Source organism: Trachurus japonicus, chromosome 24 (genome assembly GCF_045865225.1).
Source record: "Trachurus japonicus isolate A0001 chromosome 24, Traja_1.0".
Lineage (NCBI taxonomy): Eukaryota > Metazoa > Chordata > Actinopteri > Carangiformes > Carangidae > Trachurus > Trachurus japonicus.
The window spans coordinates 29,172,083-29,198,839 of record NC_140930.1 but is presented as its reverse complement, the minus strand read 5'-3'; the positions used below and the strand labels follow the sequence as shown (position 1 = coordinate 29,198,839).

General features: G+C 41.0%; 3 protein-coding genes and 1 long non-coding RNA gene across 7 annotated transcripts; 3 read left to right on the top strand and 1 right to left on the bottom strand.

Annotated features, from left to right (window-relative positions):
* Positions 1–35: 35 nt before the first annotated feature.
* On the top strand, positions 36–4,487 carry LOC146962147 (alpha-1-antiproteinase-like). Its single transcript, XM_085770408.1, has 4 exons — positions 36–1,218; positions 1,556–1,823; positions 3,764–3,911; positions 4,022–4,487. Exons 1-4 carry the CDS (start codon positions 516–518, stop codon positions 4,208–4,210), a joined length of 1,308 nt encoding a protein of 435 aa, XP_085626534.1. The 5' UTR covers positions 36–515; the 3' UTR covers positions 4,211–4,487.
* A 6,637-nt stretch (positions 4,488–11,124) lies between these two features.
* LOC146962146 (alpha-1-antitrypsin homolog) lies at positions 11,125–14,813 on the top strand. Of its 2 annotated transcripts, none has more exons than XM_085771359.1 (5): positions 11,125–11,752; positions 12,629–13,274; positions 13,451–13,721; positions 13,911–14,058; positions 14,232–14,813. In XM_085771359.1, the coding sequence occupies exons 1-5, from the start codon at positions 11,705–11,707 to the stop codon at positions 14,421–14,423; spliced, it is 1,305 nt and encodes a 434-aa protein (XP_085627485.1). In that variant the 5' UTR covers positions 11,125–11,704; the 3' UTR covers positions 14,424–14,813. The 2 variants fall into 2 exon arrangements, with proteins under 2 accessions (XP_085627485.1, XP_085627484.1); XM_085771358.1 differs by having other exon boundaries at positions 11,125–11,788.
* Positions 14,355–15,227, bottom strand: LOC146962145 (uncharacterized). Its single transcript, XR_015035262.1, has 2 exons — positions 14,541–15,227; positions 14,355–14,508 (listed from the first exon to the last, which is right to left on the bottom strand). It is a non-coding gene; the product is annotated as an uncharacterized LOC146962145 (long non-coding RNA).
* A 6,466-nt stretch (positions 15,228–21,693) lies between these two features.
* LOC146962144 (alpha-1-antitrypsin homolog) lies at positions 21,694–26,080 on the top strand. 3 transcript variants are annotated; one of them, XM_085771356.1, is made up of 6 exons: positions 21,933–21,954; positions 22,172–22,781; positions 23,649–23,922; positions 24,699–24,843; positions 25,702–25,926; positions 26,019–26,080. In XM_085771356.1, exons 1-5 carry the CDS (start codon positions 21,940–21,942, stop codon positions 25,891–25,893), a joined length of 1,236 nt encoding a protein of 411 aa, XP_085627482.1. In that variant the 5' UTR covers positions 21,933–21,939; the 3' UTR covers positions 25,894–25,926; positions 26,019–26,080. The 3 variants fall into 3 exon arrangements, with proteins under 3 accessions (XP_085627483.1, XP_085627482.1, XP_085627480.1); XM_085771357.1 differs by lacking the exon at positions 21,933–21,954 and adding an exon at positions 21,694–21,824 and having other exon boundaries at positions 25,702–26,080; XM_085771354.1 differs by having other exon boundaries at positions 25,702–26,080.
* The last annotated feature ends 677 nt before the right edge of the window (positions 26,081–26,757 follow it).

Sequence of the window (26,757 nt, the reverse complement as noted above, 5' to 3'; positions counted from 1 at the left end):
ATGCCATTTCTATGACAAAATATAAATAGTAAAGGAAATACTGGTTCACTGTTTCCTGTTGCTTTACACAAGAAGGAATACAAGCATGTAATTACTGTATTTTTAGGCATTGTAGACATATTAGGGGATGCATCATAGCTGTGTTGGAGTACCATTGTGTGCACAGTGAAAACTAGAGCCAAATTTAAGTATGCATCAGTTGCATAAGTGTTCAAAATCCATGTTGACTAGAGTGTGTATTAAAGGGCGGAATGAGTGTGTGTTGTCCTAAACTGTCTAGCAAATACACGCACAGAGTCACTGCTGGTGAAATTCTAAGAATCTCAAAAACATGCCGCCATTGTTTGCTTGGAGCTCAACCCACAGGTCAAAAGCTCAGCTCCATAGATCGATATACTTTCAACACTACCACCACCCCCGCACCGTGCCATGAGAACAACTCTTCCCCAAAGCTGGAATTTGGCTGGTCTTATGTGCGATCAACCTGCGGCATCTGTTAATCAGGCTGAACTGGGATGGCAAGACAAGAGGCAATGTTGTCTGTTTTGTATGGTTTTGCAGTGCTAGCATTGCCAACAGGTTTTATAGCAGATGGCTCGGTTGCACCACAGCCTGAGAAATTCTTTCTGCGAAAGGACAGAGAGGTCAAGCAGCAGCAGCTCCACAGATCAGCCCTAAACACGGCCTTGGCCTTTGACCTTTACCGTGACCTGGCCACCAGAACCACTGCTGAACCTAACGTCTTATTCTCGCCCTTGGGCCTGGCGTCAGCTTTGGCCCTGCTGTCCCAAGTCTCTGGGTCTGCAAGTCGAAGCCAGGTCCTGAAGGCTCTGGGGCTGGCAGCCAACTCTACAGAGCAGAGCGTTGAAGCCACCATATCTGCTCTCACAGATCTGCAGCGTAACCTCACCGCGCAGGAGAGGAGTGGAGGTGGGAGTGAGACCACAGCGGGGGTGGCACCTGATGCTGGAAACAGAACTGGGGGAGAGGATGAGGCAGTGGGTGGGACTGGAACTGAAGATGGGGCTCGTGCTGAGGGTCAGTTAAGATTGTGGAGCCGCCTAAATGTTGATGGAAAAACTTCAACAGACTATGATAGATTTTTTTCCAGGCCTCAGCACCCAGGATCCTCTGCCTTCAACGCCAGTTTTGAGACGCTGAAGAGAGACTTACAGACGTCTGACAAACTTATACTCCACAATTATGTCTATTTCAAAGGTATAGCTGCTTGTGTCTAATTTGTAGTTTTATTTGTGCATATTTATGTACTCTACACAACTTGAGATATTCCTATGCATCAAGGTATGGACAATCAGACAGATATTACTTTAGAAGAGAAACAGACTACTATAAAACAGACTAAAGTAAAAGCTTAAATGAAAATGACACTCAGCTAGATTACAAAACATTCTCTGCTTTTTCTACAAATCAGAAAATGCTCTCTTTTGACAGTGTTGAATGTGCTTTTTATAGTTATTTAACCTCTGTCTTTGCAGATTTCTTTTCACATTTCCTCCATAACCTTTTCCCTTTGTTAATGACACACACGATTTAGGTAATCAGCCATTCGATCAGCGCCACACAGTCCCACGGAGTTTCCAGCTGAACGCCACGACCAAAGTGGAAGTTCCCATGATGTTCATGGACGACTCGTCTGAGGTCATGATGCTGTACGACACCAACTGCTCTGCCACGGTGGTGCGACTGGCCCATTCCAAACATCTGGCTTCGCTTCTCCTGCTTCCTAAAACCGAACTGCAGCCCCTGGAGGAGTGTCTGTCTGACAGCCGCATGAGTTTTTGGCTCAGAAACCTGAAGCCTGGGTAGGTGAGGAGTCCTGATGGTTGAATGGAAACGAGGTGTAAAGCAGTCTGTACCTGCTCACTCTTGTGTCTTTCTGAGTACTCGCATCCTAACAAGTTCTTATTGAAGTGAACACAGACGAAAAGCTACAGGACGAGGCCTAGAGGAGGTGTAGCTGATTAAAGTACCTAGTCTGGCTAACACCAGACCTCATCTCAATGTATTGAGATTCGGTCTGGGAACCACCCCTTCATTTTTTCGTAGCCTATTTGAGGCGTGGTTTACGAAAGCCCAGAGCCGTTTATTGGGCGCTCAAATGCGTTTGTACGTAGCTTATAGCCAATCGTATCAATCATACCCGATGACGTATGTAGAGCCACTGAAATCCGATGAGGAAAAAACACTAAATGTTGCTCTTTTTTCAAAATAAATCTTGCGGTCTAAACTACTTCAAACACTTTCTAACACTGCATCGAAAGGTAAAGTGTTTGCCGCCATGTTGGATAGACAAGCTATCAACAAAGTAGCTTCAGTGTGTCGCCATCATTTTGCTGCCCCCTCCCCCGTTCTGCGATTGGCTCCCTCGTTGAGGGAAGAATTGGGTTCATGGGTTCCAAGCTGACTGGCAGAGCAAATGAAATCGCGTGCAAAGGCAGCATGGGTATACCCAGGCTACAAAGTACCATGAATTATGAGCAAATATCTCACTTACTCCTGTAATCTGGTGTTTCAAGTATCATTTGCTTTGCTCAAAGCATCAAAAATTTACTGTAAAATTAATCTTACCTGTTTACAGCCCACTTGTTAGATGCTACTTCCACATCTGGACTAGACACAGAAAATCCCCTGGGTGTCAACTACCACAGGAGAGCAACAGCCAGAATCCGCCTAGATGTGAAGTATATGGGCCAGATTCGGGTTGAGGACCCAGGGATATATTGGGCTAGAAGTTTAATTTTCCTATCCTACCAGTTTTTATGCATGTCAATTTGTGCATAAAAAACATGGAATACAAAACAGAAAGTTGTTATGCTCAAGTGGGGAGGAAAAGTTAATGTATCAATGAAAACAAGACACAACAGTGTGCAGCAGAAACAGAGTTGGTGAATAACTCATTATGCATATGAAATGTGTGAGTAAGAAGTACGGCGAAGCTTCTGCTCCATTGGAGGGATGAAAATACAGACAGGAGAAAGCATCAGATGTGTGAGAACGGATGAGGAGACTGCAACCTTCATCAGTTGAATACAAGAAAACATGGACTGAAACCTGACTAAGTGACCCCACTGCTGTGGATTATTATCAAAACACACTGTGACCAAGTTTCTCTGGAGCTACTTTGTACTAATGGAATAGTCTATATGAAAACTGTCAAGAGTGAGGTCTGCAGGTCACCAGAGTAATCAGGACACCTCCATTGTGTTGCACAAGGGCAGAGATGTCAGAGATATATAGAGAAGCATAGCTAGATGCCAGCGTAAATAAGAAATAGGTTTTTGTTGTTCTTTGTGATTTGTGAACTGACCCTTTAGGCAAAGGTGATATTGATTGTGCGGCTGTTTATTTGCTTCGTCTATGCTCAGGGTTTAGTGTCGAGGTATGCAAGGCAGCTTGAATCTGCATATAGGCTACGTGCATGAGCATGTTAATCCAAAGGTTAGCAGGCACAGTGTACCACTGGGTCCATATAGAATACAATATGGTTCCTCTATAAAGCTTATCTTTGTGTGTACATTACATTGATCCATGTCATAGAGCAACGCCCACTGACCGGAGCCCTGCGCTCGCCTGCATTCAAGTGTTCAGGAGCATGATGAATGATGCTGAGTAGATTCTAAGTCAGCAATAATTACTGCTCTCTATACATCAGTGAGTGAGGGCCTGCAGTATGCAGGTCCCACAAGTTGTAACAAGACAGCTTAGGGCAAATCCATTAACGTATTGATTGTTGTTTTCACAGGAGGGCAGAAATACGTTTCCCTAAGTTCCAACTGAGGAAATCCTACAGTTTAGAAAACCTCCTGAGGAACTCAGGGGTAACATCCGTCTTCTCGGACTCAGCCGACTTCTCTGGACTGTCATCAAAGAAGACGCTGCAACTCATCAAGGTGAAGGCAGAACCTGTTTTTATTTCCTATGAAACCACAAGGCATAAAAGGTTAGCTTAAACATGCCAACCCACCATTTCTCATCCCTCTCTCTCTTTATTACTCCTCAGGCTCCTCATGTGGTTACACTGGAAGTGGAAGAGTCCAAGTCAGTAGATGGGAGGAGACCAGACATCATGCTGGACTTCTCAGTCCCTCAGAGAATTACCTTTGACAGACCGTTCATGCTCATAATCTATGAAGAACTGACAGGGCTCGTCCTGCTCATGGGGAGAGTTATTGATCCTAGAGATGTCTAGACCTGAGTGAACATTACTCACACTCTGGCTTTTGTGCTCTTTTTGCTTTCCTTATTCATATTAAACCACATTCATTTAGACAGCATAACAGCTTTATTTGCAGGATGTTTTTCTGTCCAATTTTCCAAACATAACAGGATGATTTATAGTTTATTTCTACAGTTTATTTTCACCAAATGATGAAAAGACATTTAAATAGCAGTAATGTATCCATGTGGCTGAATCTCTGCTCTTTCTCTCGACAACATAAAACACTTTTCTTCCATTATGAAAAGCATTTTCTCTTTTGTCATTTTTTTCACTTCACACCCCGTTCCCCCTCTGTAACACCTCTTTATCTTCTTGTGCAATTACTGGAAATTGCTTTGTAAAAACATCTTGGCTTCTTCACCAACCCAAAGAGAAAACTCGTAATAGTGATGCATTTTCACACAGTGGTTGGGGATTAGCAGCTTGACAACATTAGCTCATTTTTACCTTAGTGTCAGAAAGCCTTGTGGGGAAGGAGAAGTTGAGAGATGATGAATCGAGAACAGGCTGACGAACAGGACAACACATCTATCACATGTTACCGAAATGTCAGCCTATTAATCAGTGAAGGTTCAACTGGCTCCCGGGAAGAGCCATTAGAAAGAGTGGAGGTTCCCCAGAGCCGAGGAGCCTTGTCCTCGCCGAAAACTAACAATCTGAAAAGCACGTTGTCTTCACACAGCAACCAGACGGGTGTGCAGAGGTGACACATCAAGCAGGGTTTGAACCTGTCTGTCAAATATTCTTTTTTCAGTCGTCCCACAAGTTAGAGACTTTTTTTGGGAAAAGCTGAGATTATTAAAAGAAAGACCTGAAACTACTTGAGAAGAAATCGTTGGTGGATGAAATACATACACTTTAAAACAAGACTCACAAAGGATACGTTTTGGATGTTGAATGTGCTTAGAGGTGCTTTATGCGTTGCCTTTGTCAGTATTAACAGCCATCTAGAGGATATTGTGAGAGTTCTGCATCAAACTTCTTCTTAAGAGCTATCTCCAGTGGTGGAAAGTGTGGTATATTGATGTGTTGATGAAAAGAAGGGATCACCGCTGACACGTCTTCACTTGCATTCAAAAAGAGTTTATTAACAAGAAAAAGAACAGTGTCAAAAATGCCGAATCGTGGAGCATCTCTGGTGCCAATATGAGATCTCTCTCTCTTGGCCTAAACCCCAAACCTTATATACATTTTCTAAAACTTTCTAAAACTAAAACTAAGACCTTCTTCCAATATAAGGATATGTTTGACCAAGATGATCAGACAAAGACAGGTTCTAAAAACAAAACCTAACCTATGCCTTCTGACATTTAACCTCTTGACCAAGCTAACTAAACATAGATACAGTGTCAAGTATCCCCAAAAGCTATGACCCACAGAGATGGGTAGATGACAAGAAACACATTTCTCAGGGTATATTCCACACTACTACTTTAGACATCTAATCTAAACATCTTGCTGTAAATATATGTGTACCTTTCTCTCTTGTAACATCTAAATTTATTTATATTTATTCCATTTAACTATAAACTGTTACTTATCACAAATGAAGTTCCTATCCAAATGGTGACTGACCTCTGACATATCCCTTAACTTTTAGGCTAAGAAAACACCATGAAGGACATACGATAATTCAAGATATTAAAGCACAAAAGCTCAGGTGGATAATACACTACAAAAGCAACACCAAAATCTTATTTTTCTTCTATTTTTATCTCATATTTTCATCTACTGAAGATAACATGCCAACCAGCTGGCCCTGGTACAGCCAGCCTGTCTCCTTATTTTCCAATAGAGAGCTGCTGCAGTGTCCAGGCTGCCCTGAAGATATAACGATGCTTGGAGATTGTGTAACAATCTACTGTCTGACCATTACCACACGCTCCTGGCAAGAAACCACATTCATCAGCAGCAAAAAGTATGTATCTTCAAATGTGAATGATCACAGCATAATAATACTGTCCTCCACTGTGTCCACTGGTGGGACGTGCTTTGGCCGGTAGCCAACCCCCACCAAGGACCCAGGGTAGAGAACATTTCAGAGCCAAACCTGGAAATGTCAAAAACTGCAGTTCTTCTAATGGCTACTGTTCAGAAACCAATGAATAATGCCACACATATCCATCTTTTTCTTTCGTTTGTGGCTGCACCCCACCACTATGAGCCCTGTCCTGGGCCCTTTCTGGCCACTTACCTGTCCCCTGATATAAAGAAATACTACTAGCACACACTACAGCCGTGCACCCTTTTGTGGACATCTTTGCAACCTTCTCTGGGCTACACTGACCTTGGCAGAGATGGGCTTCAAAACAGTGTTACACTACAGACTCTGGTATGTCTCACTCCTGATTCTCCTGATAATATTGTTTATCTAAACGAATCTAATGTTAGTAATTCAATTAATTAATTCCTTTTAGGAACTGCCATGGGATTTGCTTTCTACACCTAAATACATGAAATTTATTTCCACAATCTGACTGTAAATGTGTTACTGAATGAAACTGTTGCAGACTTTTATTCTTGCAGAAAGGTGGCTCAGTGCCAAAATCCCTAATGAATATACAGGACATGGTTTAATAATATGTGGTAATCTGCTTGAACAGATTATCCAGCAAATTGTAAAAGCTAAAAGCTTTTTATCTTGAATTATCAGATGCAACCAGACCAAACTTTAAAAGTCCTGCCAAATCTATAGTCATTGATTCTTGATCCATTCTAACAAACAAACAAACCCCTCAGTTAGTCTGCCTCTCGTGTATCCTGGTTACCAGCCAGCACTGCCCAGTTTGTTTAGAAGAGTGAAAATCAAATAAAAATGTATCACAGCCAATGCAATACCAAGATTCCCCAATTAGTTGTATCAGGCTAATATTCAAGGCCCAGACTAAGAGCAACATTATTTTTTCTTTTATTCACTACACTGGTGAGTGTCGTGACTCTGAAAGAACATTGGGAATTGAAAATTTGTCCTGAATGTTGATATAGCCTCACGTAGTAGAAACAAACTTTGGTCTATTGCAAGACTGTCTGGCACAAACTCTGACTGGCAGGGATTCAGACAGAAGAGGCTCCTCACCTTTAAAAGGGAAGTCTAATCAGATTATTACCTATCTGCCCTTTGAAAATACAGCAGTAATAGACCAATCAGTGACATCTTTAAAGACAATGTCCCCAACACAGCATCCTATAGTAAAAGTGTGCCCATTGCTAACAAAAGTAACAAGATTTATACTTTAAATAAAATAATTTGATTGCATCACGTGTATGTAATGTATTTATACTGTCAAAGGAAGCACTCTAACATAATCCTTTTATACGCAACAGCAAATCTTCACTCTGTCTTGTCACATGTGAATATATAACGTCTTTAGGGGTATTACAGGGTGCTGTCTCCGAATCTGCTGTAGTATATGAAACTCAAAAATGTCCCTAAATAACTTAAAATGGAAAAATCCAACATAGCAGTCAAATCTATTTTTGAAATCTATTTTTCAGTAGCCTTTTGACTAAACAAACTAGTTAGGCTTATTTTAGTGATTAAAAATGCTAAAATACATAGGGCCTGATCTACTAAAGGTTTGCTTGTATAAAAAATGTGTGCAAACTTGATCTACTAACCAGATGCAGTGAGGATTGTGTCTCTCAAACGGGCAAAAAAGCATTTAGTGCGTTTGCTTCGATGAATATGCAAATATGGGCGTTTCGGCTTTCCTGTTTTATTTTGAAGTTCTGTGTCCTGTCTTCCTGTGTGCTCCCTGCTTGTCATTACCCCAATGTGTTTCAGCTGTCTTGATTGCACCACCTGTGTTGTGTATTTAACCTCAGTGTCTCCCAGTGTCCTTGTTGGTTCATTGTCATTATTTCCCTTCTCCATGCCCGTCTTCCAGTGTTTCCCCTGCAAGTCTCTGTGAGTAAAATAAAAGCCTTTGAGTGTCACCGAACCTGCGAATCTGCATTTGGGTCCTTTCCAAACCTGACAAAATCTGAATATAGCATCGCGCCCATGTAGGAAAACTTACAAAAGCTCATTCAATTCATGTTTGTACCTTGTTGAGTCAAAAACTCAATTTTCAATTTTCTCAATTTTGAGGCATTTAGGGACATTTTTGAGCTTCATATGGATTCAGCACCCTCAATACCCCTAACAATGTTGTATATAAACATTCAATTTCACAGAATGCTATCATCAATTTAAATGAGCACATTTTCAGAAATTCTTCCTAGACTAAAATATATGGTTTAAAGCTGTTCCTGGTACACTTTTTCAATTCAGCCTATGCTTATGATGTAAACAACTCTGGGCCTATATATACAACCTGTCCTGTCAGTCCAAATTCTTACTGTCTCCAGTCATCTCACAACTATGTGTCCTCCTGTAGGGAAATAATGTCCCTGGGACACAGCAGTCAGACTTTAGACATGTTCACAACCACTGCAACTGCTGTTGACAACATTATGATAAAACTACACTGTGCAGTAGATCTAATTGATTTATTGATCAGGGGCGTCACAGTAGGAAGAAATAGTGGGGGCCAACATGGAGGAAGGCCCTTACAAAGGCTGAAATTAAAGCATTACGCAATAGACAATAAGTAAATGATTACTTTTGGCTGGGCAGAAAGTCTTATTGACAATTTCTTGTATCCAAAACAACATCAAACCTCCTCCATCTGAAAGGTGGCACTAACCTTTAGTGAAACTGATGAAGGAGACTTCAGGTGACCTTGGAAGAAATCATAAAGGAACATCTGTATTGGGATTTTCTTGATAACCATTCATCTGATTGACTTCAAACTTTACAGGTGAAAATATAATGTTGTGTCAAGTTATTCAAACGAATGATATAACAAGATAAACTTTTAAGAACAGTCAGTGACTTTGTTGAAGTGACTTGTAACCTACATCGACTCCAACAGTGGTGTGTGGCAGAGAGAGGCCAGAACTTGAAAACAAACTGCAGCTGCAAAACCTTGGGCAGACTCATCTAGTTTGATGACAGTATTTTAGATAGAGACCCAGAGCATGGTGGATTCCTGCCAAACCTTATAAGGAATAAAGTATCTTAAAGTTTTAAAAAGAAAAAATAGTGTTTAACCAGTGCTATTCAGTGGATTATGGATGTCAGGGTATAAGGCTGGGAGCTGCTGGTTGTTTGCTTGGCTTGTTTCTCTGATAAGTTATGATGCAGACGTTCAGCAGGGAAGACTCCAGTATTTGCACCTCACAGTTTAAATAAGCTGCAAACATATTGAAAATCAGAGACTTGTTCCTTGGGGAGACTTAAAAGCTTTAGTTTATACTTTTTAATAATGCATTTTTGACTGTTTTAATTATTGTGGCCATGGTTGTTCTGAAGAAATTAACTCATGTTCTGATCTCATGTATATTGTTCTCAGGTCTCTCTTGCAAAAAAAGATCTTAATCCCCATGAGATTCAGATTAAATAAAGCATTGCATTTACTATTAATGTGGTAGCAAACGGTTTTTGTTTTTCTGCATTTCGCTTCAATAAGATTGGTTGTCGCAGAGAGTCAGATAGGAAACATGGACAGAGAGGGAGAGGGTGATGACACAAAGGCCAGCAGAATCAGACTGGACTCCAGGAATGCAAATGCATTTATATAACGGCATTCAGGCATAAGGCAACGTGCAAGTACTTTACATGTTCAAATATCTTAAGCAATAGAAGATATTTTGCTAAAATAAAAAAACAAGACAGATTAAGACGGCACAGAATCAAGTAAGAAGCACTCTCCTCAAGACAAAATACAGAGCATGTCATGACTGTTTTGTTAAACATACAGAAAGTACAGTGGGCTATTTTCTCTTGTGTATTTAAAAACCTACAAATTAAGGAAATGAAATGAGTTCACCAGCGAGTTGCCAACTTTGTCGTTTTCCATATAAAAACCTTGTTGAGCTAATTTGGCAAGTTGAAGTGAACAAGTGAACATCACTTTCCAGTAGCTTTTGTATTTATTTATTTACATATTTCACCTGTAAGGGCAGTCACTTACAAAGAGAGAGTTTTTACTAAATTACACAACACATTTTGAGTCAAGTCAAATTACGCCTAAAGAGGCTAATCGTAGGTTTCTTTCTGCCACCAAACATGATGTGTTGTTTGGAGCTGCTGGTGGTGATTGTTGCTTTATCTTTGCATTATTGTGTTTATGAGACAAGAGTTTACAACAGAAATATGCTCACTAGCAGCTTCTGTTTTCAGACAGTCATTTACAGTGTCAAACTAAAAAATATGTTTTCAATTTACTATTCCATTAGGCTATTTATCAGCATAATGAGTTCACTAATAGTCAAGTCAGTGAATTGCAAGAGCAGCCTCTGCTACAAGGTAAGGTAAACTGAAATGGTCTGTTGTGGTTAAAAGCTCCATTTTCATTTAAAACAAATCAATAAAGTTAGAGTGTGTTGATATTTTTCCCACATGCAAATAAAAGTTCAATTTCTGTTTTAAGTGGTTGATGATTAAGATTAAAAATGTCAACACCATTATTGGCTTTTTGTACTGAGTCACTTAGAGTTGAAACCTTTTAAGTAAACCTGACCTTTGCTAAATGTTTTGTCTGTAAAAGACAGTGACACACAAGGACCTTAAAGCCAGCGTTGCACTTTACTCCTGGGCAGAGCAGTGAGTTGTGCAAGTGGATCATCTTGTATAAATATGCTTGCAGCTTTCCAGCATGACAGAATCAGCTGACTGTTGTATATTCTGCAGTGAGTAAAAGGAGTGAGTGCATTACTCAAGATTTGTGTATTTCTGTTCAACCTCAGTTGGAAATAGATGATGTCACATACTCCTACGCTCCAGTCAGGATTTAGCAACATTTTAATCAAAACCTGAAGACAGTTGGTGATCAGTCATGTCCAATGATACATCACAAGCAGCTCTAATGAAGCAGATTAAATGAGTTGACGAGTGTTAAAGTTGTAATGAATAACCTGAGGACAATTTCTAACTTTAATGTTGCTCATTTATTTTACATTAATATTTAAAGTCTGGGAGAAAATCAGGAGATCTATCGACACATTTTCAAGGGAATACGACAGAGCCAAGAGAAAATAAACCTTGAGTTCACTGACCCCACACATTGATGAACTGCTATGAGAATATGCCTTGCTATTTTACAAAAAAAGCATGATTCCTTGTGTTCAGAAAATTAGGATAATTATACAAATTGAAATGGGGTTCATTCATGGTTATCTAAACCCTCACAGGCCAGTGATAAACAATATATTGGTGCATCTCTCTGTATGCACAGAGGTCTGCAGTGCACTGTGAAACAGATGACAGGTTTTAGAGCAGACCATTATCTCACCCCATAGTGCTGAGTGAGCTGTGTTGAATCAGTGAACATGGTATCTCTCAGTCCAGTACAGAAATGGGGGACAGGTCTTGGTTAATTTTTACCCCAATTGTCAGCTGACTCTCAGAGCTCCTATAAAATGGGGAAATTTGGGGGCAAACTGTCTGCAGCAGAGAGGACATTGAAGGTAAGCACAGCATGTTACTGGGATATGCTGAAGACGGTAGATCAATTTAATCTCTGCACATTCTTTTGTTGCAAAAATTAATAATGGGAGTTAAACTTTGTGAACACTGGTAGTTTAAAGGGAATATCCAGTCGGGATCAATGTTTACCTCAGATATCAGGTCACCTATGATCAGTTCATTTCACACCATCCATAATCCCAACTGCAGCATGTGGACATTTATATTCGTTTTTATTCAAGAATGTATTGTTTTTTAGATGTTCATTAATGGGCTCCGGACTTTTTTCTTTTTCCCCTTTCCGGGTCAGAGAACAAACGCCTCAGAGTCCCTCTACTGTTGTGTTCTCTGACCCGGAAAGGGGAAAAAAAAAAAAAAAGTCCAGAGCCCATTAATGAACATCGAAAAAAAACAATACATTCTTGAATAAAAACGAATGACCCGGAAAAGAGCAATGTGGAAGCCGCGGTAAGTCCAAATTTTGATTTAATTTAATTGTAAAGCAAATTTTTAAATTTAAATGATGGTCAAAACGACGTTACTTGCGACCACAGAACAAAATTAGTCCGGATCCCCTTTAATGAACATTTAAAAAACAATAGATTCTTGAACAAAAACAAATATAAACGTCCACACGCTGCAGTTGGGAGTATGGATGGTATGAAATGAACTGATCATAGCTGACCTGATATCTGAGGTGAACATTGATTACAACTGGAAACGCCCTTTAAAGTTGGTAAGAGGTAAATCATACAATTTAATGTTTTTTTTTTAATTTCATTACAAATGTTAAGTTGAAGAGGAAAGTGTATGATCAGATACCACGATGCCCCACTATATTTAAACCTAACTCACATCCTGTGGTTTTCTCTGGACAGGCTGTTAAGATGCGTGGTACCTTCGCTAGTTGTGCTCTGGCAGCAGTGCTGCTGGCTGTAACATGGGCAGACCACCATGAGGGCCACCACCACCACCACCACCACCATGCCCCTGACCACAGCCATGAGGGAGAGCATAGCTGCCACAAGCTGTCCCCTCCCAATGCCGATTTCGGCTTTGCCCTCTTCAAAAACTTGAATGCCAGGGCTGCTGCTGGAAAGAACATCTTCTTCTCCCCACTGGGCATCTCCTCTGCCTTGTCCATGCTGTCCACCGGGGCCCGCGGTGAAACCCTCAGGCAGCTGTTCTCCAGCTTGGGCTACACCGGTCTGTCCCAGGCACAGGTCAACGAAGCGTATCAGCATCTTTTCCACATGCTTGGCGACTCTCAGAAGGATCAGCAGATGGATGTTGGCAACGCCATCGCGGTGCGCTCTGGCTTCACTCCTCTGGCTCAGTTCATGAAGGACATCAAGGACTCCTATGGTGGTTGGAGCTTCGACGTTGACTTTTCCAAACCTGATGAGGCTGCAGCTGAGATCAACAGATTCATTGCCGGTAAAACCCAGGACAAGATTAAAGATATGGTGAAGGACCTGGACCCCGCCATGGCCTTGGTGCTCATCAACTTTGTCTACTTCAGAGGTAAGATTCAGAAGAAAGTCAAGATAAAATATGCTGCACCTGAGCTACAATATAAAATTATATGGAGAAATCAACACAATTACAGAACTTGTTGCAAAATAAAACATGCATGCACTATGCACTGTGATTTGATCATATGAATAGCATTGATCCCCTGCCTCCATGGTCTCATTCAGGACAGTGGGAGAGACCCTTCGATGGTAACCAGACACAGAAGGCAGACTTCCATGTGGATGAAACCACCAAAGTCCAAGTGGACATGATGAGGAGGATGGGACGCTACGACTTCTATCAGGACGTTGACAACCACACCACCGTCATCAGGCTGCCCTACAAAGGAAACACCTCCATGGTGATCGTCCTGCCTGATGAGGGCAAGATGGCAGAGGTTGAGGGCTACATCAACAAGGACTACATTAAACACTGGCATGACAGTCTCTTCAGGAGGTAGGACAGGAGTTTGAATACGTTCTCGTATTATGTTAATCATGCGATTGCTTATGTATTCAAGAGTGATGTCTTAATGTGTTTTGGGATTGCTGCAGAGAGAAAGCATGAAAAATTAACGCATATGTAGCAGGCTACAGTTCAAGCTATGTAAACTAGTCACCAGTCGTTATTTTCTGTGTTTTCCAGCTCTGTGGATCTCTTCCTGCCAAAGTTTTCCATCTCCGCTGAGGCCTCCCTGGATGAGACATTTAAAGAAATGGGAATGACACAAGCTTATTCAGATGATGCTGATTTCTCTGGCATCTCTGCAGAGGTCAAACTCAAACTCTCAAAGGTAGGATTCATGTCTTTCTTATGGGAATATGCCTATTTCATGACAATGGAAATCTACAGGAAGTGGACACTGTGGGGATGTTTCTTTTCAGCTTGTGTCTTAAGTTTTTAGAGACATGCTACAAAAAAAAGAAAAAAGTGGACACTGACTGTCTCCCACTGGTTCCTCTGCAGGCATCCCACAAGGCTGTGCTGAGCGTTGATGAAACAGGAACAGAGGCAGCAGCCGGCACCACCCTGGAAGTCATGCCCATGAGTTTGCCTGAGACCATGACACTTAACAGGCCCTTCCTGGTCTTCATCTGTGAGCATTCCACTAGGAGCATCCTCTTCATGGGCAAGATCAACAACCCCACAGCTATGTAAAGACACAACGGGAACCAACTGTGCAAATGTGTGTTTTCACACTGCAGGACATTATAGTACCTTCTGAACATCGGCTCATTCTTACCTTGGCATTTGAAAGCCCTGCAGAGATACCACAGTGACATTAATAGATCTGATCTGCCATCATGTCTGTTGATACCTTTGTAGTCTGACAACATGGCAAATCTGTTACTGCCCGACATCCAGGTGGAAAAATATCTAAATACATCATGACACATTGAATTAAGCCAACTGTTGGATGTGTCTCAGCCAATAGAGAACATTCCTGCATATATAACAAAGTAGCCTCTGCTCATATCTGAGCCAACATGTTTTTCTGGTGTTGCTGTTTCAATATGTCACAAAATAAAGACTTGTCAACAACTGCAATTGTATTTATTTCTATTATATTGTCAATCTAATAGGCCTATTGATTCAATGGATTTTATTATCGGAGGCTAATTATTGCCTGAGAACCTACCAGTTTGTTTATCCAGATTAGAATTAAAGTTGAAATGACAAATTCGTGCATGACAGTGTTTTCTTCAAATTGTGTGATAAATGTAAAATCACACACATCTAATGCAGCTCACTATAGTGGACAGAAAAAAAGAGTCTGGTCCTGAAGATGCTGAAATAAATATTGAATCCACTTTCTAAAAGCCACAGATTCTCTGAAACTTCTTTTCAGACCCACAGATCAGGAGAAAATTAATTTTGGGACCCGTCTCTGTCTCAGCAACACACTCTGATGAAATCCCCCAGCACAGATCTCTCTTCTCTCTGCCTGTACCGGTCTGGTTTCACTGCATATGAGGAAGGACTCGTGTGAAACCATTTTATTCAAAGTTCCTAAATAAAATTTGTATTTTTTTTGCCTAATACAATAATAGCTACTATTACTACTTTGGTGGTGGGGGGTTTACACCATTTGCACTGCTTGTAATGTGTTAGCTTTTGTAGAGAGGAGCTTAAACAGTAAATACCATCAGATCTGTGTAGACAGCTGTGGACTTCTGCCTTATGAAGGGCAGGAGTGAGGGGCCTAGCTGCCCCCCTCCAAGTCTGTTTTGGGAAAGCTTTTCCAGATCCCTGGAGTGAAAACTCGTAGTTCTTCCAATATTCCCCTGCACAGGGTGAAAAATATGAGTGAACTTCCGTGCAACAAGCTGCTGACTTCAGCACACATCTGACCTCTTGTTTGGACAGTGAGGCTGCAGTTTCAGTCCAACAATGTGGCAACTTTTCAGATTGGAGAGGAAAAGAATTAGCTGCTGCAAGACCAGAGAGCTACACTGCAACCTTCTGCCACATCCTACCTGTGTGTTTTCTGCAGGTGCCTCAATCATAATGTAACCGTTTAGATTATAATGTGTTTATCATTTTAATTATTATAAATTTGTATACATTTTTTTATGTTTTTACCCTTAGCATTATCTTTTTATTACAATACAGGATATCATTGGCTTTATTTTGTGTTTAAATTATGAGGTATTAATTTAATTATTTAATTTAGTCTATAATATTTTATTATCACTCGCAGTGTTTCCCTTACAAGATGTTTTGAAGATAGAGAGAAAGTATGTGTTGTATGATGTTGGTTCCGCGTGCCCTTGTTTTGGTGGGGACCGATAATACAGACGCTTCAGAGAGAGTTCTAGCTCTGCCCTCGTGTGCGTTGCCTCGTTGTTGAACCTGACCTGTAAGTGAAGTAAATAAAGTCTTCCTGTCCTGCCGTAACAGCGCTTTTTCATTGAAGAAGTATACCCACGGTCCTGGCACATCCAGAAACCAGGGTTACAATAAGAATAAGGAATTGGAGGAGGGAACCTGTCCATAGTTAATCATTTTGCCATGATGACAGACAACAAACACAATTCAGAAACCAAGTCTGCAAAAGTCAAATGTCAATTTCTTTAGCTTGGATCACTTGGGGAGATGGAGTTCTGCTTTATGGCATCACTTGATCCTGCGGAAGAGACTTTTTTGATGCAAAAGTAACCTTAAAGCTCCTCTGAGGAACTTTCATGTTTTGCTGGAATGAAGACTGCATTTCCCATGAGCTCCAGCGCATATTGCCATAAAATCTGGCTCGCGCCTCAGGGCTCCAGACTAACTTTTTTGTGAGCAGTAAACAAATTACTTTGGAGAACTGCCTCTAGCAGGACAGCAAACTTGGCCAGATGAAGCCTTATGAAACCTTGAAGCTTTCCATCAAAATGGTTTGAAAAAAAGTTCATTTCTCAAGGCTTCATGTGCACACAAACCCCTCTGCTGGTCAAAACCTATACTGTCATTTCAACTGTGATGCCTCCTGGCTGTCTGTCTTGCAACAGTGTCAGAATGGGAATTATCACCGCCAAGAATAGAAATAAGAACATCTTACTTTGATTTTGTGTGGTCCACTCATTCATTTATCAAACATTTTGATTACTACCATCCCAGGCAAAATGATAAAAATCTGAGTATAGGATATTTAGTAAGAATTAGACAGTATCAATGACATAAATGATTTGACATGTGAATAACGAAATTTGATCATCTGTGTAAGGAGCCGGGGCCAAAATTTGTCCTACCAATCAAATTAGTTGTCTCAGACAACTTTGGTTATGGCCCATCTATCAGTCAAACTGCCCAACCTGCAGCGCCATCTTGAGGACCATAGACACGTAGACGCCTCATTCACGTCAATGTGTCCACCATATTGGACGAGGCCCCGTAAACTAATGCAAGGAAATGGACCGAACTTCATAAAGTGACTTTCTACAAAGTGATTAAAGATAATGCCTTTTATTGACCCATTCACACACACATTTATATATTTGGGGAACAAATAGGCCACAAAAACACCACATAACTTTTAAAGTTATGCTTATACTCCTTATATGTTTAGGACATAAGCGCAAAACCAATGTATGTTTTTATGAGTTTTTAAAGCTACCAATGTATGTAACATTGTTATTTTGACGATAAATATTGAAATATTAATATTAAAGCCTCAGTTGGTAACAATTATTTAGTCATATTTGCTGTAACTGTCTCTATATTCTGATACTAGGACATTAAATGGATAATTTAGGACAAAATCCAACTCCTCTGGCTACAGCTTAATCTTATTTGCGACCGAAGGTTCTCCACCAATCAGGTAGAGGCAGCAGGAGGAGCAGCCAATGGCAGCTTGTGTATTGTCTTGAAATTTTCGACCAAGTGGTGGACTTTACTTTCACTTTCGTCAATTTACCAACTATAGCTTTAAACATCTGTGTTTATAATACCCATATCCTTAGATGTGACAGGTGGGTTTTCTGAATAAAGAGCGCAGATGTTTACATTTAACTGATAACACATAGCTGTGTGTGTGTGTGCGGGTGGGTGGGGGGGGGGGGACTGCTGGACATATAATCTCATCCTGGACTCTGACGACCTGGAGGTTGATGTCATGACATCGACATGTCATCATGTTTCACTGAAGACACAGTGTCTCTTAGTTCTGTTCCTGTTCGAGAGCTGCTGAGAAAAAGTTGCAGCAGGTTGGCGACAGTCAGTGTCTGCTGTTCGCTGTTGGACCAGACCCACAGGCTCCTGTTCATCCCAACCACCAGCTCACAGGGGGTTTAGGGTTATGTTCATATACTCTCATTGAGTTTTGCATTTGTTCACAATGACCTGTATGTGTGTGTGTAGTCTTAACAGTCATAAACAAATCATGTGTCATTCTGGATAACGCAAATAAAACATTTATGGTGTTTTTATATTTAAAAACTACATATTTCTTGTGAAATATTACATTGATATGTTGAATGTTATATTGATATAGTTTTTCACAGTAGGCCTAGTTAGAGCCTGATTAAAAAGTCAAATTGTTGTCCTTCCTGGATAAAGATTTTCTGTTATCCAGGGCCTGTCCTCTGTTATCCAGAATGGACATGTTATTCAATACAGATTTGTAATAGTAGCCTAATTGTTGCTCTTTAGGCATTGATTTGATATGGTGATGAAATATTTATAACAATATCATGTAATTTTATGGATTTTTTCCCCCTTTGTTATAGCAAGACAGGGAATTTTCAGATGTTTGGTACATTATTGTCCAAAGATGGAAAAAATAATAAAGCTAGAATCTAATATTGATGATTTCAATAAAGTTTTAGTATAGCTTTTGATCTTTCAGGGTCAGTTTTGTCCTGCGGGTTCTACTGTCTAATTAAGAGAGGCAGGGACTATTCAGAGCTAGGAAGATAGCAGATCCAGAAGCTAGGGCTGAGTATCTTGATCAGTAGAAAACAAGGTATTGTGATATAGTTAAGTGTAAAGAAATTGATCTTGATGATCCACTCACTGTACGCGGGTCTCCATTCTTATGTGACCAGTCTGTGTTTTTGTATAATTCAACTAGATTGATAGTTTAGTAGAACTGTTTTTTTATTGATCAAAAGTATTAGACTGATAATTAAAGCAGAAGTAAGCGATCCGGTCGTTTTGGCTAACTTCTTGTCAGCCGATGGAGTTAGTAGCGCCCCCCCCCCTTTTTTAACCAGGCTTTTTTCTTTTCTTTTTTTGCCTGGCTTTTTTTCTATCTTGCTGTGGTCATTCCGGGTAACAATGACACAGCCAACCCAGATTTCCATGTACAGTAATATTACTCAATCATGTTTTCTTAAGTTGATGATACAAAACAACCCCTTTACCTTTACTGTACACCATTTTAAGACATTTTCCATCTTTTTTCCCTTCTTGGCATGAAATACTCCTATAAATACTCCTATGATCAACAGCAACTGTAAGTGTCCAAATACGTATAGCTATTACATTAATTTTGATTAAAAAAAAATATTTTCTGAGCAGTAGTCTAAGTGTTTGTTGAGCTGTAACTATAGTTATCTATAGCTAAACTTTTACATGCCAACAATGATGGACATTTTAATTAATTTTCATTAATTCCCGTTACCCAGGAAGGACATAAGTCATCGTCAGTGCTGACTTGTGGTAAGGGGGCAGGAGTTCTGGTTCCTTCACTGACTCACTGGCCTGATGACAATGCAACAGCCCTCACACACTCATGGACTTCCTATGCGCCTCTGTCAGTGAGTCCGGTCGGATTGGAATTGGGCCTAAAACCATTCTCGATACGCACTTCATAAAATACTTCCTGGATTTTTCGACACACAACCCCATCACTACAGCGCAGTACCGGAGCAGGCTTAGTGATGGCCAGATGAAGCCTTATGAAGCCTTGAAGCTTTCCATCCAAATGGTTTGAGAAAAGGTTCATTTCTCGAGGCTTCATGTGCACACAACCCCCCTACTGATCAAAACCTTTACTGTCAACTATTTGTGATGCCTCTTGGCTGTCTGTATTGAACAGTGCACTGCAGCCACTGTGTCTCCTCATCACAGATGTCCTGTCACAGGCCTGGGTGATTACGTTCCCCTGGTGTCACTCAGGAATAACAGTGTCCAGTCTTTCCAGCATCACAGTTGAGACCGCAAGTCTGTGTCCAGTTAGCTTACAAACTTTAGCAAAAAACTGTTTTTTGTCATTAGAAAGGGTCTATTACAAAAAGTTGTGTCACTATCACCAACACAGACAAAATTGTGGCCAAAACAAGAAAAAAATGTTGCCCTAAAGGACAAAAATGTCCTTGATGGGCCTAGAAGGTTAAGATCTGCGCTGTCTTATAAAGTGTAGCTGCCAAATACACATCATTAAAATACTCACATTTCTGGGGCAGTGCGTGGTGCAGTGGGTAAAGCGGCCGCCCCATGTTGAGGCTACAGTCCTCACCACAGCCGGCCCCTGTTCGCATGTCATTCCCCCTCTCTCTCGCAGCAAGGGTTTTGACAGGAGTTAGGAAGAGAGAGCACATCTCTCCCACTTTAGCTTCTCTCCACTGGCTTCCTGTAGGATTTAGAAAATCAAAATCTTCTGCTGACTTATAAGGCTCTTAATGATAAAGCTCTATCCTATCTGAAAGAACTAATCATTCCTTACTGTCCTACCAGAGCACTCCGCTCCCAGAATGCAGGTCTGTTAGTGACTCCCAGTATCTCTAAAAACAGACTGGGAGGTAGAGCCTTCAGTTACCGGGCTCCTTTACTGTGGAACCAGCTCTCTCCATGGGTCAAAGAGGCAGACACTCTAACTACATTTAAGTCTAGACTTAAGACCTTCCTTTATGACAGGGCTTTTAGTTAGGGCTGGTTCAGGTAGCTCTGAACCATATAGGCTTAGACTGCTGGGGGACACAGGTTACATAGAGCCCTCTCCTCTCCTCTCTCCTCTCCTCTCCTCACTCCTCTCCTCTCCTCTCCTTCCTCCTCTCTCTCCTCCTCTCCTCTCCTCTCCTCTCCTCCTCTCCTCTCCTCTTTTCTCAGTATATTTTTGAACTGTCATTTTCTGTTGTACTTTGTAGTTTGGCCTTGGAGTCCCGCACTCTCTCTGTGTTTCTACAGATCCACCAGAGCTCCATCTCTCTGCACCAGCCGCCGCCTGCATCGCCCCCCCCCCCTCCCGCCCTTTCCCCTGCTGTTAGACCGGCCTGCGTTCCCTTTCCATGGACCAGTCTGCCACCCAGTCCCCCCATTGAGCTGGCCAGCTCTCCCTGACTGGCACACACAAAGATGCTTTTGTCAACGTTACTTGGGACATTCCCTTCGAAAATACTATGAATCTGGGGCGTTGTGTGTTGAGCACTGGGTTGAGCAGGCGCCCCATATGCAGAGGCTAACGGTCCTCACTGCAGTTGCCCCCGGTTCGAATCCTATCCGATCAATCAAAAGGAAAGGAAAAAGCCCCAAAAATATACTTTAAAAATAAATAAATAAAATTAATCCACTGGGTCCTTTGGTTCTCCGAGGCTGGGAGCCAAGCAGCGGTCAGTTTTGGGTCTTTACATGATGCGCCCAGATCCCTCGCTAATGGCAAAAACAACATGGCAGTCCTTCACTAAAATAGTTCTAAAACCCTGGGTGGAAAAGGTTGTGACATAAGAGTACATCAACTGAGGGGACAGCATGTAAAATCACATGGATATCGCCTCCAAAATACAGCTTTTATTGATGTGGGCCAGAAGGCAAGCCAAATAGCTTTCAAAAAGTGATATTTCCATAATATGTTACTAAGGCACTTGTGAGCACAAATTTCACAATCACATGCTAATTAATGGAATCACTATTATAGAGTCCTGCTTTACATAAAAAGTCCCCAAACCCACCAGTTATTTGCCCACGTTGTGTGAAATAGGTTGTGTAACACCAGTAAAGCTCTGTCTCCCCAGGACAGAAAAAGAGGCGGACCCTTGTTAATTTGTAATAGAGGAGTCAGCTGACCCTCCTGTATTTTTGTCACACTGCACATTGTGGTGACATTTCTGCCAAATTGCAGCAAACAGGACAGAAACGGTAAGACTCGTGGCTCTGAAATACACTTTTATTTTACTCAGATAGACATCTCATATACATGTGACATTTTGGAATAAAGAAGTGAAGATTTGAATACACAGGGATGAAATGTAAGATGTGTTGTTCAAAGGTAAAATGAGCTCATCAGCTTGTATCATTCCAAAAGTTAGTGATCCACCACTCATCAAATACAATACATTTTATAAAATGTTCTAAATCTGCTCTTTTTATTTCTTTTGATTAATTTGTTTTTGGTTAATTCTGTTTTCAGATTTGGTTCTGGGGTTATTTATTATCAATGACTTACTCTTTAAATAAACACTTTCTTTTTGTTTTCCCATGAACAGGCAGTAAAGATGCACGGTGTCTTCACTAGTGTCCTTCCAGCACTGCTGCTGCTGCTGCTGGCTGTAACCTGGGCAGACCACCACCACCAAGAGGAAGAGCTGGGCTGCCACCAGCTGTCTGCTCATCATGCTGACTTTGCATTTGCCCTCTACAAAAAGCTGAACACCAAGACTGCTGCTGGAGAGAATGTCTTCCTCTCACCACTGGGCATCTCTGCTGTCCTCTCCATGCTGTCCACAGGGGCCCGTGGTGAAACCCACAGCCAGCTGTTCTCCAGCTTGGGCTACAGCGCTTTCAACCAGACTCAGGTCAATGAAGCTTACAAGGGTCTTTTCCACAGACTTGGCCACAGCCAGGGGGATCAGCGGCTGGATGTCGGCAATGCTGTTGCATTGAGGTCCGACTATACTCCTCTAGAGACGTTCCTGAACGATGTCAGGAACTGCTACGCTGGTGAGATCTTCAATGTTACCATGACCAGACCTGATGAAGCTGTGGCTGAGATCAACAGGTTCATTGCTAATAAAACCCAGGACAAGATTAAAGATGTGGTGAAGCAACTGGACCCTGACTTTACCATGGCGCTGATCAATTATGTCTACTTCAAAGGTAAGAAGCAAGTTGAAGTCCATGTCTTGTGGTGTTGTTTACATCCATCATATTGATCGATTAAACAGTCAACATCTGGTTCAGTATTAGTCATCAGTGTCAATATAGCTGGAGAGACTCCTACGCAGTGTGTAGCCCTGTAGGACAAGGTGGGCTGATTGACCTTGATCATGCAACCTTAACTCTACTCAGACCTACTTTAAAAAATGTTTTAAATTTAGTTTTAATCCAGGTAACATCACTTAGTATTTATGCTGATGACACACAACTTTATGTTGCTGTGGCTCCTGATGGGACTTTAAGTCAGTTGTCTATTCATTTATTTTATTATGTTGTTAAATTTATTCTATTCTATCTATTGTAATACTGATATTATGTTTATTTGTTTTCTAATTGTATAACTTTTGAAATCAATTTGAATTTCTCACATTGACAAATTTCCTACTTGGCTTGTCCTTTTCTGTTTAGCTTATCAATCATTTGTGAAGCAACTAACCTTTAAAAAGTCCAGATTGATTGATTGTTTGAGTGGGTGATTAATTGATAGGAAAGGACATAAGTTCACCACATGAGAAATGAACCAGTTTAATGATGGTAAAAATGAAGTGTGATATTATAGAGAGCATACTGTAACATCCTTCCATTATCAGTGCTGCTCACCTGTACAGCTGACACACAAACAACCTCACACACTCACATTCACACCTCTGGGCCTGTAAGAATGCAGAGAATGTAAACTCCACACACAAAGGCCCCTGGCCCAGGGTTCGAACCCTCAACCTTCTACATTCTGAGTTGAAATAATTAACAGTAATTTGCAGTTACTACAGTGTATTAATGTTGTCTTAACCATATTCAAATTAACAGGACAATGGAAGAAACCCTTCAGCCATGATATGACACACGAGGCAGATTTCCATGTCGATGAGACCACCAAAGTTCGTGTGGACATGATGACCAGGAAGGGTTCATACAAAATCTATTGGGATGATCAAAACCATGCTACCGTCGTCCTGCTGGACTACAAGGGCAGCAAGTCGTCCATGATGATCGTCATGCCTGACACAGGCAAGATGACAGCAGTGGAGAACAACATCAACAAAAACTCCATCAAGCACTGGCAAGACTCAGTCTCCGACTCGTAAGAGCAGTCTCATCAGCACAACATAATAACAGTTTCTTTTAGAAAAGTTGATTTAACACAATTACAATGTGTTCCCACTGAAATTTGGGTTTTCTCATCTTCGTATATCATGCCAGTGAAATATGGTGGTGGATTTCCAGCATCTTCTTATTTTTGGGTCTGTTTTCATCGACTGCAGTGGCCTTTATAATATTTTATTATAATTGGTAAAAACAGACATCTGCCCACCCTGAATCTGGTTCTGTTGGAGTTTTATTTATCACAGCTTGCACTTGCAAGTAGCCTACTGCTCAGAGTTGAAACTTTTGGCTTTTTTCTGTGATATTTTAAGGTGTTGATCTTACCTTGTAAAGTGCCTTGAGACAATACTTTGGGACTATACAAATAGGATCTAATTTATATGAATTGAGGGCATGTACACAAAATGAGAGAAAGGCAAACCCCTTACATCTGGTAGTGGCTGTGTATCTGTGTACTACTCAAGTAACATCATGCATCCGTAAATGCATTGGAATTTTGTGTTTTTCAGACATCATGTTTTTCCATAACCCATTTTTCATTTCTACTTAAAATATATTAAGCAGATTAATGGAAACACATCTAGTGGTTAGATCAGTATAACGTGGATGAAGTAGTTATTGGGAAATCGATGATCTGTTTGATTTAGGTGAAACAAGTATGTCTTTAGGATTGTCACAGTTGAAGTTGATTAGATTAACTGTTATTCAACAATTTTGGTTGTATTGATGCTGCTGATGTTCTGTGTTTCACAGATATGTGGATCTATTCATGCCAAAGTTTTCCATCTCTTTTGACACCTCCCTGGTTGACACGCTGAAAGAAATGGGTATAACCAACGCTTTTGAGCAGCACGCTGACTTCTCTGGGCTGTCGTTGTCCAAGCTCAAAGTCTCCAAGGTAGGATCAGAGAACATTACTCCTTAGAGTTGTGATGGCAATAGAAGTTCTCATGAACAGTAAGGGAGTTAAAGGGATAGTTCACCCAAAATAGAAATTTCACTCATTATCTACTCACTCTCATGTCGACTAAGGGCTGGGAGAAGGTTCAGAGTCCTCTGTGGCTTCTCTGAGTTACAGGGGGTCTCGGCTTAGCAGTGCATGTCCATATAACGGTTGCAAATGGATACCAACTGCCTTCATAACAAAAAGACACACCAAAAAACATCCAAATACCTCCATGCTGCTCGTATGTGATGTCCGTCGTGTATTGAAGCCCCGAAATGCAAATTGTCCCAAAAAAATTAAATAAGTCTATATTTCAAGCTTGTTTTGTAGCGGAAGCTTCTCGAAGCCCCTCTTCCCGGTTCGTCAAATTTGGACGAACTGGGAAGAGGACGGACCCTGGTTCGTCCAAATTTGACGAACTGGGAAGAGGAGCTTCCGTTACAAACAAGCTTGAAATATAGACTCATTTAATTTTTTTCAGTTTTTTTTCAATTTTTTTTTTCAATTTCGCATTTCGGGACAGTTGGTATCCATTTGCAACTGTTATATGGACATGCACTGCTACATCGAGACCCCCTGTAACTCAGAGAAGCCACGGATAACTCTGAAACTTCTCCCAGCCCTTAGTCGACATGAGGGTGAGTAGATAATGAGTGAAATTTCAATTTTGGGTGAACTATCCCTTTAACCTGTCCTACTGCATAAGCAACAACAGCAGAACAATATTTACCATCAGTGGATGCTGATAGGACCCTCTACCTCTATCAGTTTTAAGCTACACATTGGCCAACTCCACTTTTTCCTCCACAGGTGACCCACAAGGCTACACTGAGTGTCACTGAGATGGGAACAGAGGCAGCAGCCGTCTCAATTTTTGAGCTGGTACCCTGGAGTATATCACCAAGAGTTGTAATGAACAAGCCCTTCTTGGTTTTCATCCTGGAGAACTCCACTGGGAACATCCTCTTCATGGGCAAGATCAACAACCCCACAGCTATGTAAAGGCACACGCTAGCAACAAAACAATGAGAGTCATTATGAAAAGTGTCTATTATGACCAAAATCATTGTTAGCCTTCATCCTTGGTGAACTTGACTGTAAGAATCTTGTCTTATTTTTTTCTGGTGCAAGTACCACCACAAAACTGTCTTTAAAGAGATCCAATAAAAGATGATACAGAAAAAGTGAAGCGTGTGATACATTTTTCTATCCAAATACACAACAGAAAGTTTGAAAATATTTAAGTTGGTCTAATTTCACACATTGTTTCTGGCAGGTTACTATTTTCTCAAATCTCCTCATTCCCTTTGACATGCAGCTGACTTTGGTCACAAATGATACATTTGTTTCGATCTGTTTCCGAGACACTAAGTCATTGTCTTTGTAAATATGGTCACATGGGTCAAGTGCAGGAAACTTTTCAGTAGCTAAATCTCAACAGTAAAAGGGTCAAGTTTTACATGACTCAATTGAGAGAGAGGAGGACAACCTGATGGCCATCAGCCTCACATGACTCCTTGTCCTTTGACCTGTCAACAGAGGAGTTGGCTGCAGAGATGTTTACACAATCCCTGTCAGTGACCACACACACTGAGAAGTGTATGACTCAGAAAGCTGAGTGGGCAGCCCTTTTAGTCTGGCTGTAACACGTCCAAGCTGTCCAGCCTGCTGGACCCAAAAGGTAGGCTACATGTAAACACAGAGAGCCAAACTGAATCTGAGCAGAGGCTGCACTGATCTGCACTTGTATATAATCCAGTGTTGTGTATATACTATATATAATAGTATATATATATATATATGATCAATTGAAAGGAGGTCTCATGAGGTTTTACCAGCTGAAAACATTAACAACTGAGTCCTGAC

What these genes read in the sequence shown, in the direction of transcription:
- LOC146962144 (XM_085771356.1), top strand. An exon ending in CAATTATGTCTACTTCAAAG is followed by an intron (nt 22,782 to 23,648) that starts GTAAGAAGCAAG and finishes TCAAATTAACAG; the next exon opens with GACAATGGAAGAAACCCTTC. An exon ending in CAAGACTCAGTCTCCGACTC is followed by an intron (nt 23,923 to 24,698) that starts GTAAGAGCAGTC and finishes TGTGTTTCACAG; the next exon opens with ATATGTGGATCTATTCATGC.
- LOC146962147 (XM_085770408.1), top strand. Translation starts at nt 516, where the DNA reads ATGGCAAGACAAGAGGCAATGTTGTCTGTTTTGTATGGTTTTGCAGTG. An exon ending in CAATTATGTCTATTTCAAAG is followed by an intron (nt 1,219 to 1,555) that starts GTATAGCTGCTT and finishes CACACGATTTAG; the next exon opens with GTAATCAGCCATTCGATCAG. An exon ending in CTCAGAAACCTGAAGCCTGG is followed by an intron (nt 1,824 to 3,763) that starts GTAGGTGAGGAG and finishes TTGTTTTCACAG; the next exon opens with GAGGGCAGAAATACGTTTCC.
- LOC146962146 (XM_085771358.1), top strand. Translation starts at nt 11,705, where the DNA reads ATGGGGAAATTTGGGGGCAAACTGTCTGCAGCAGAGAGGACATTGAAG. An exon ending in ACTGGGATATGCTGAAGACG is followed by an intron (nt 11,789 to 12,628) that starts GTAGATCAATTT and finishes TTCTCTGGACAG; the next exon opens with GCTGTTAAGATGCGTGGTAC. An exon ending in CATGACAGTCTCTTCAGGAG is followed by an intron (nt 13,722 to 13,910) that starts GTAGGACAGGAG and finishes TGTGTTTTCCAG; the next exon opens with CTCTGTGGATCTCTTCCTGC.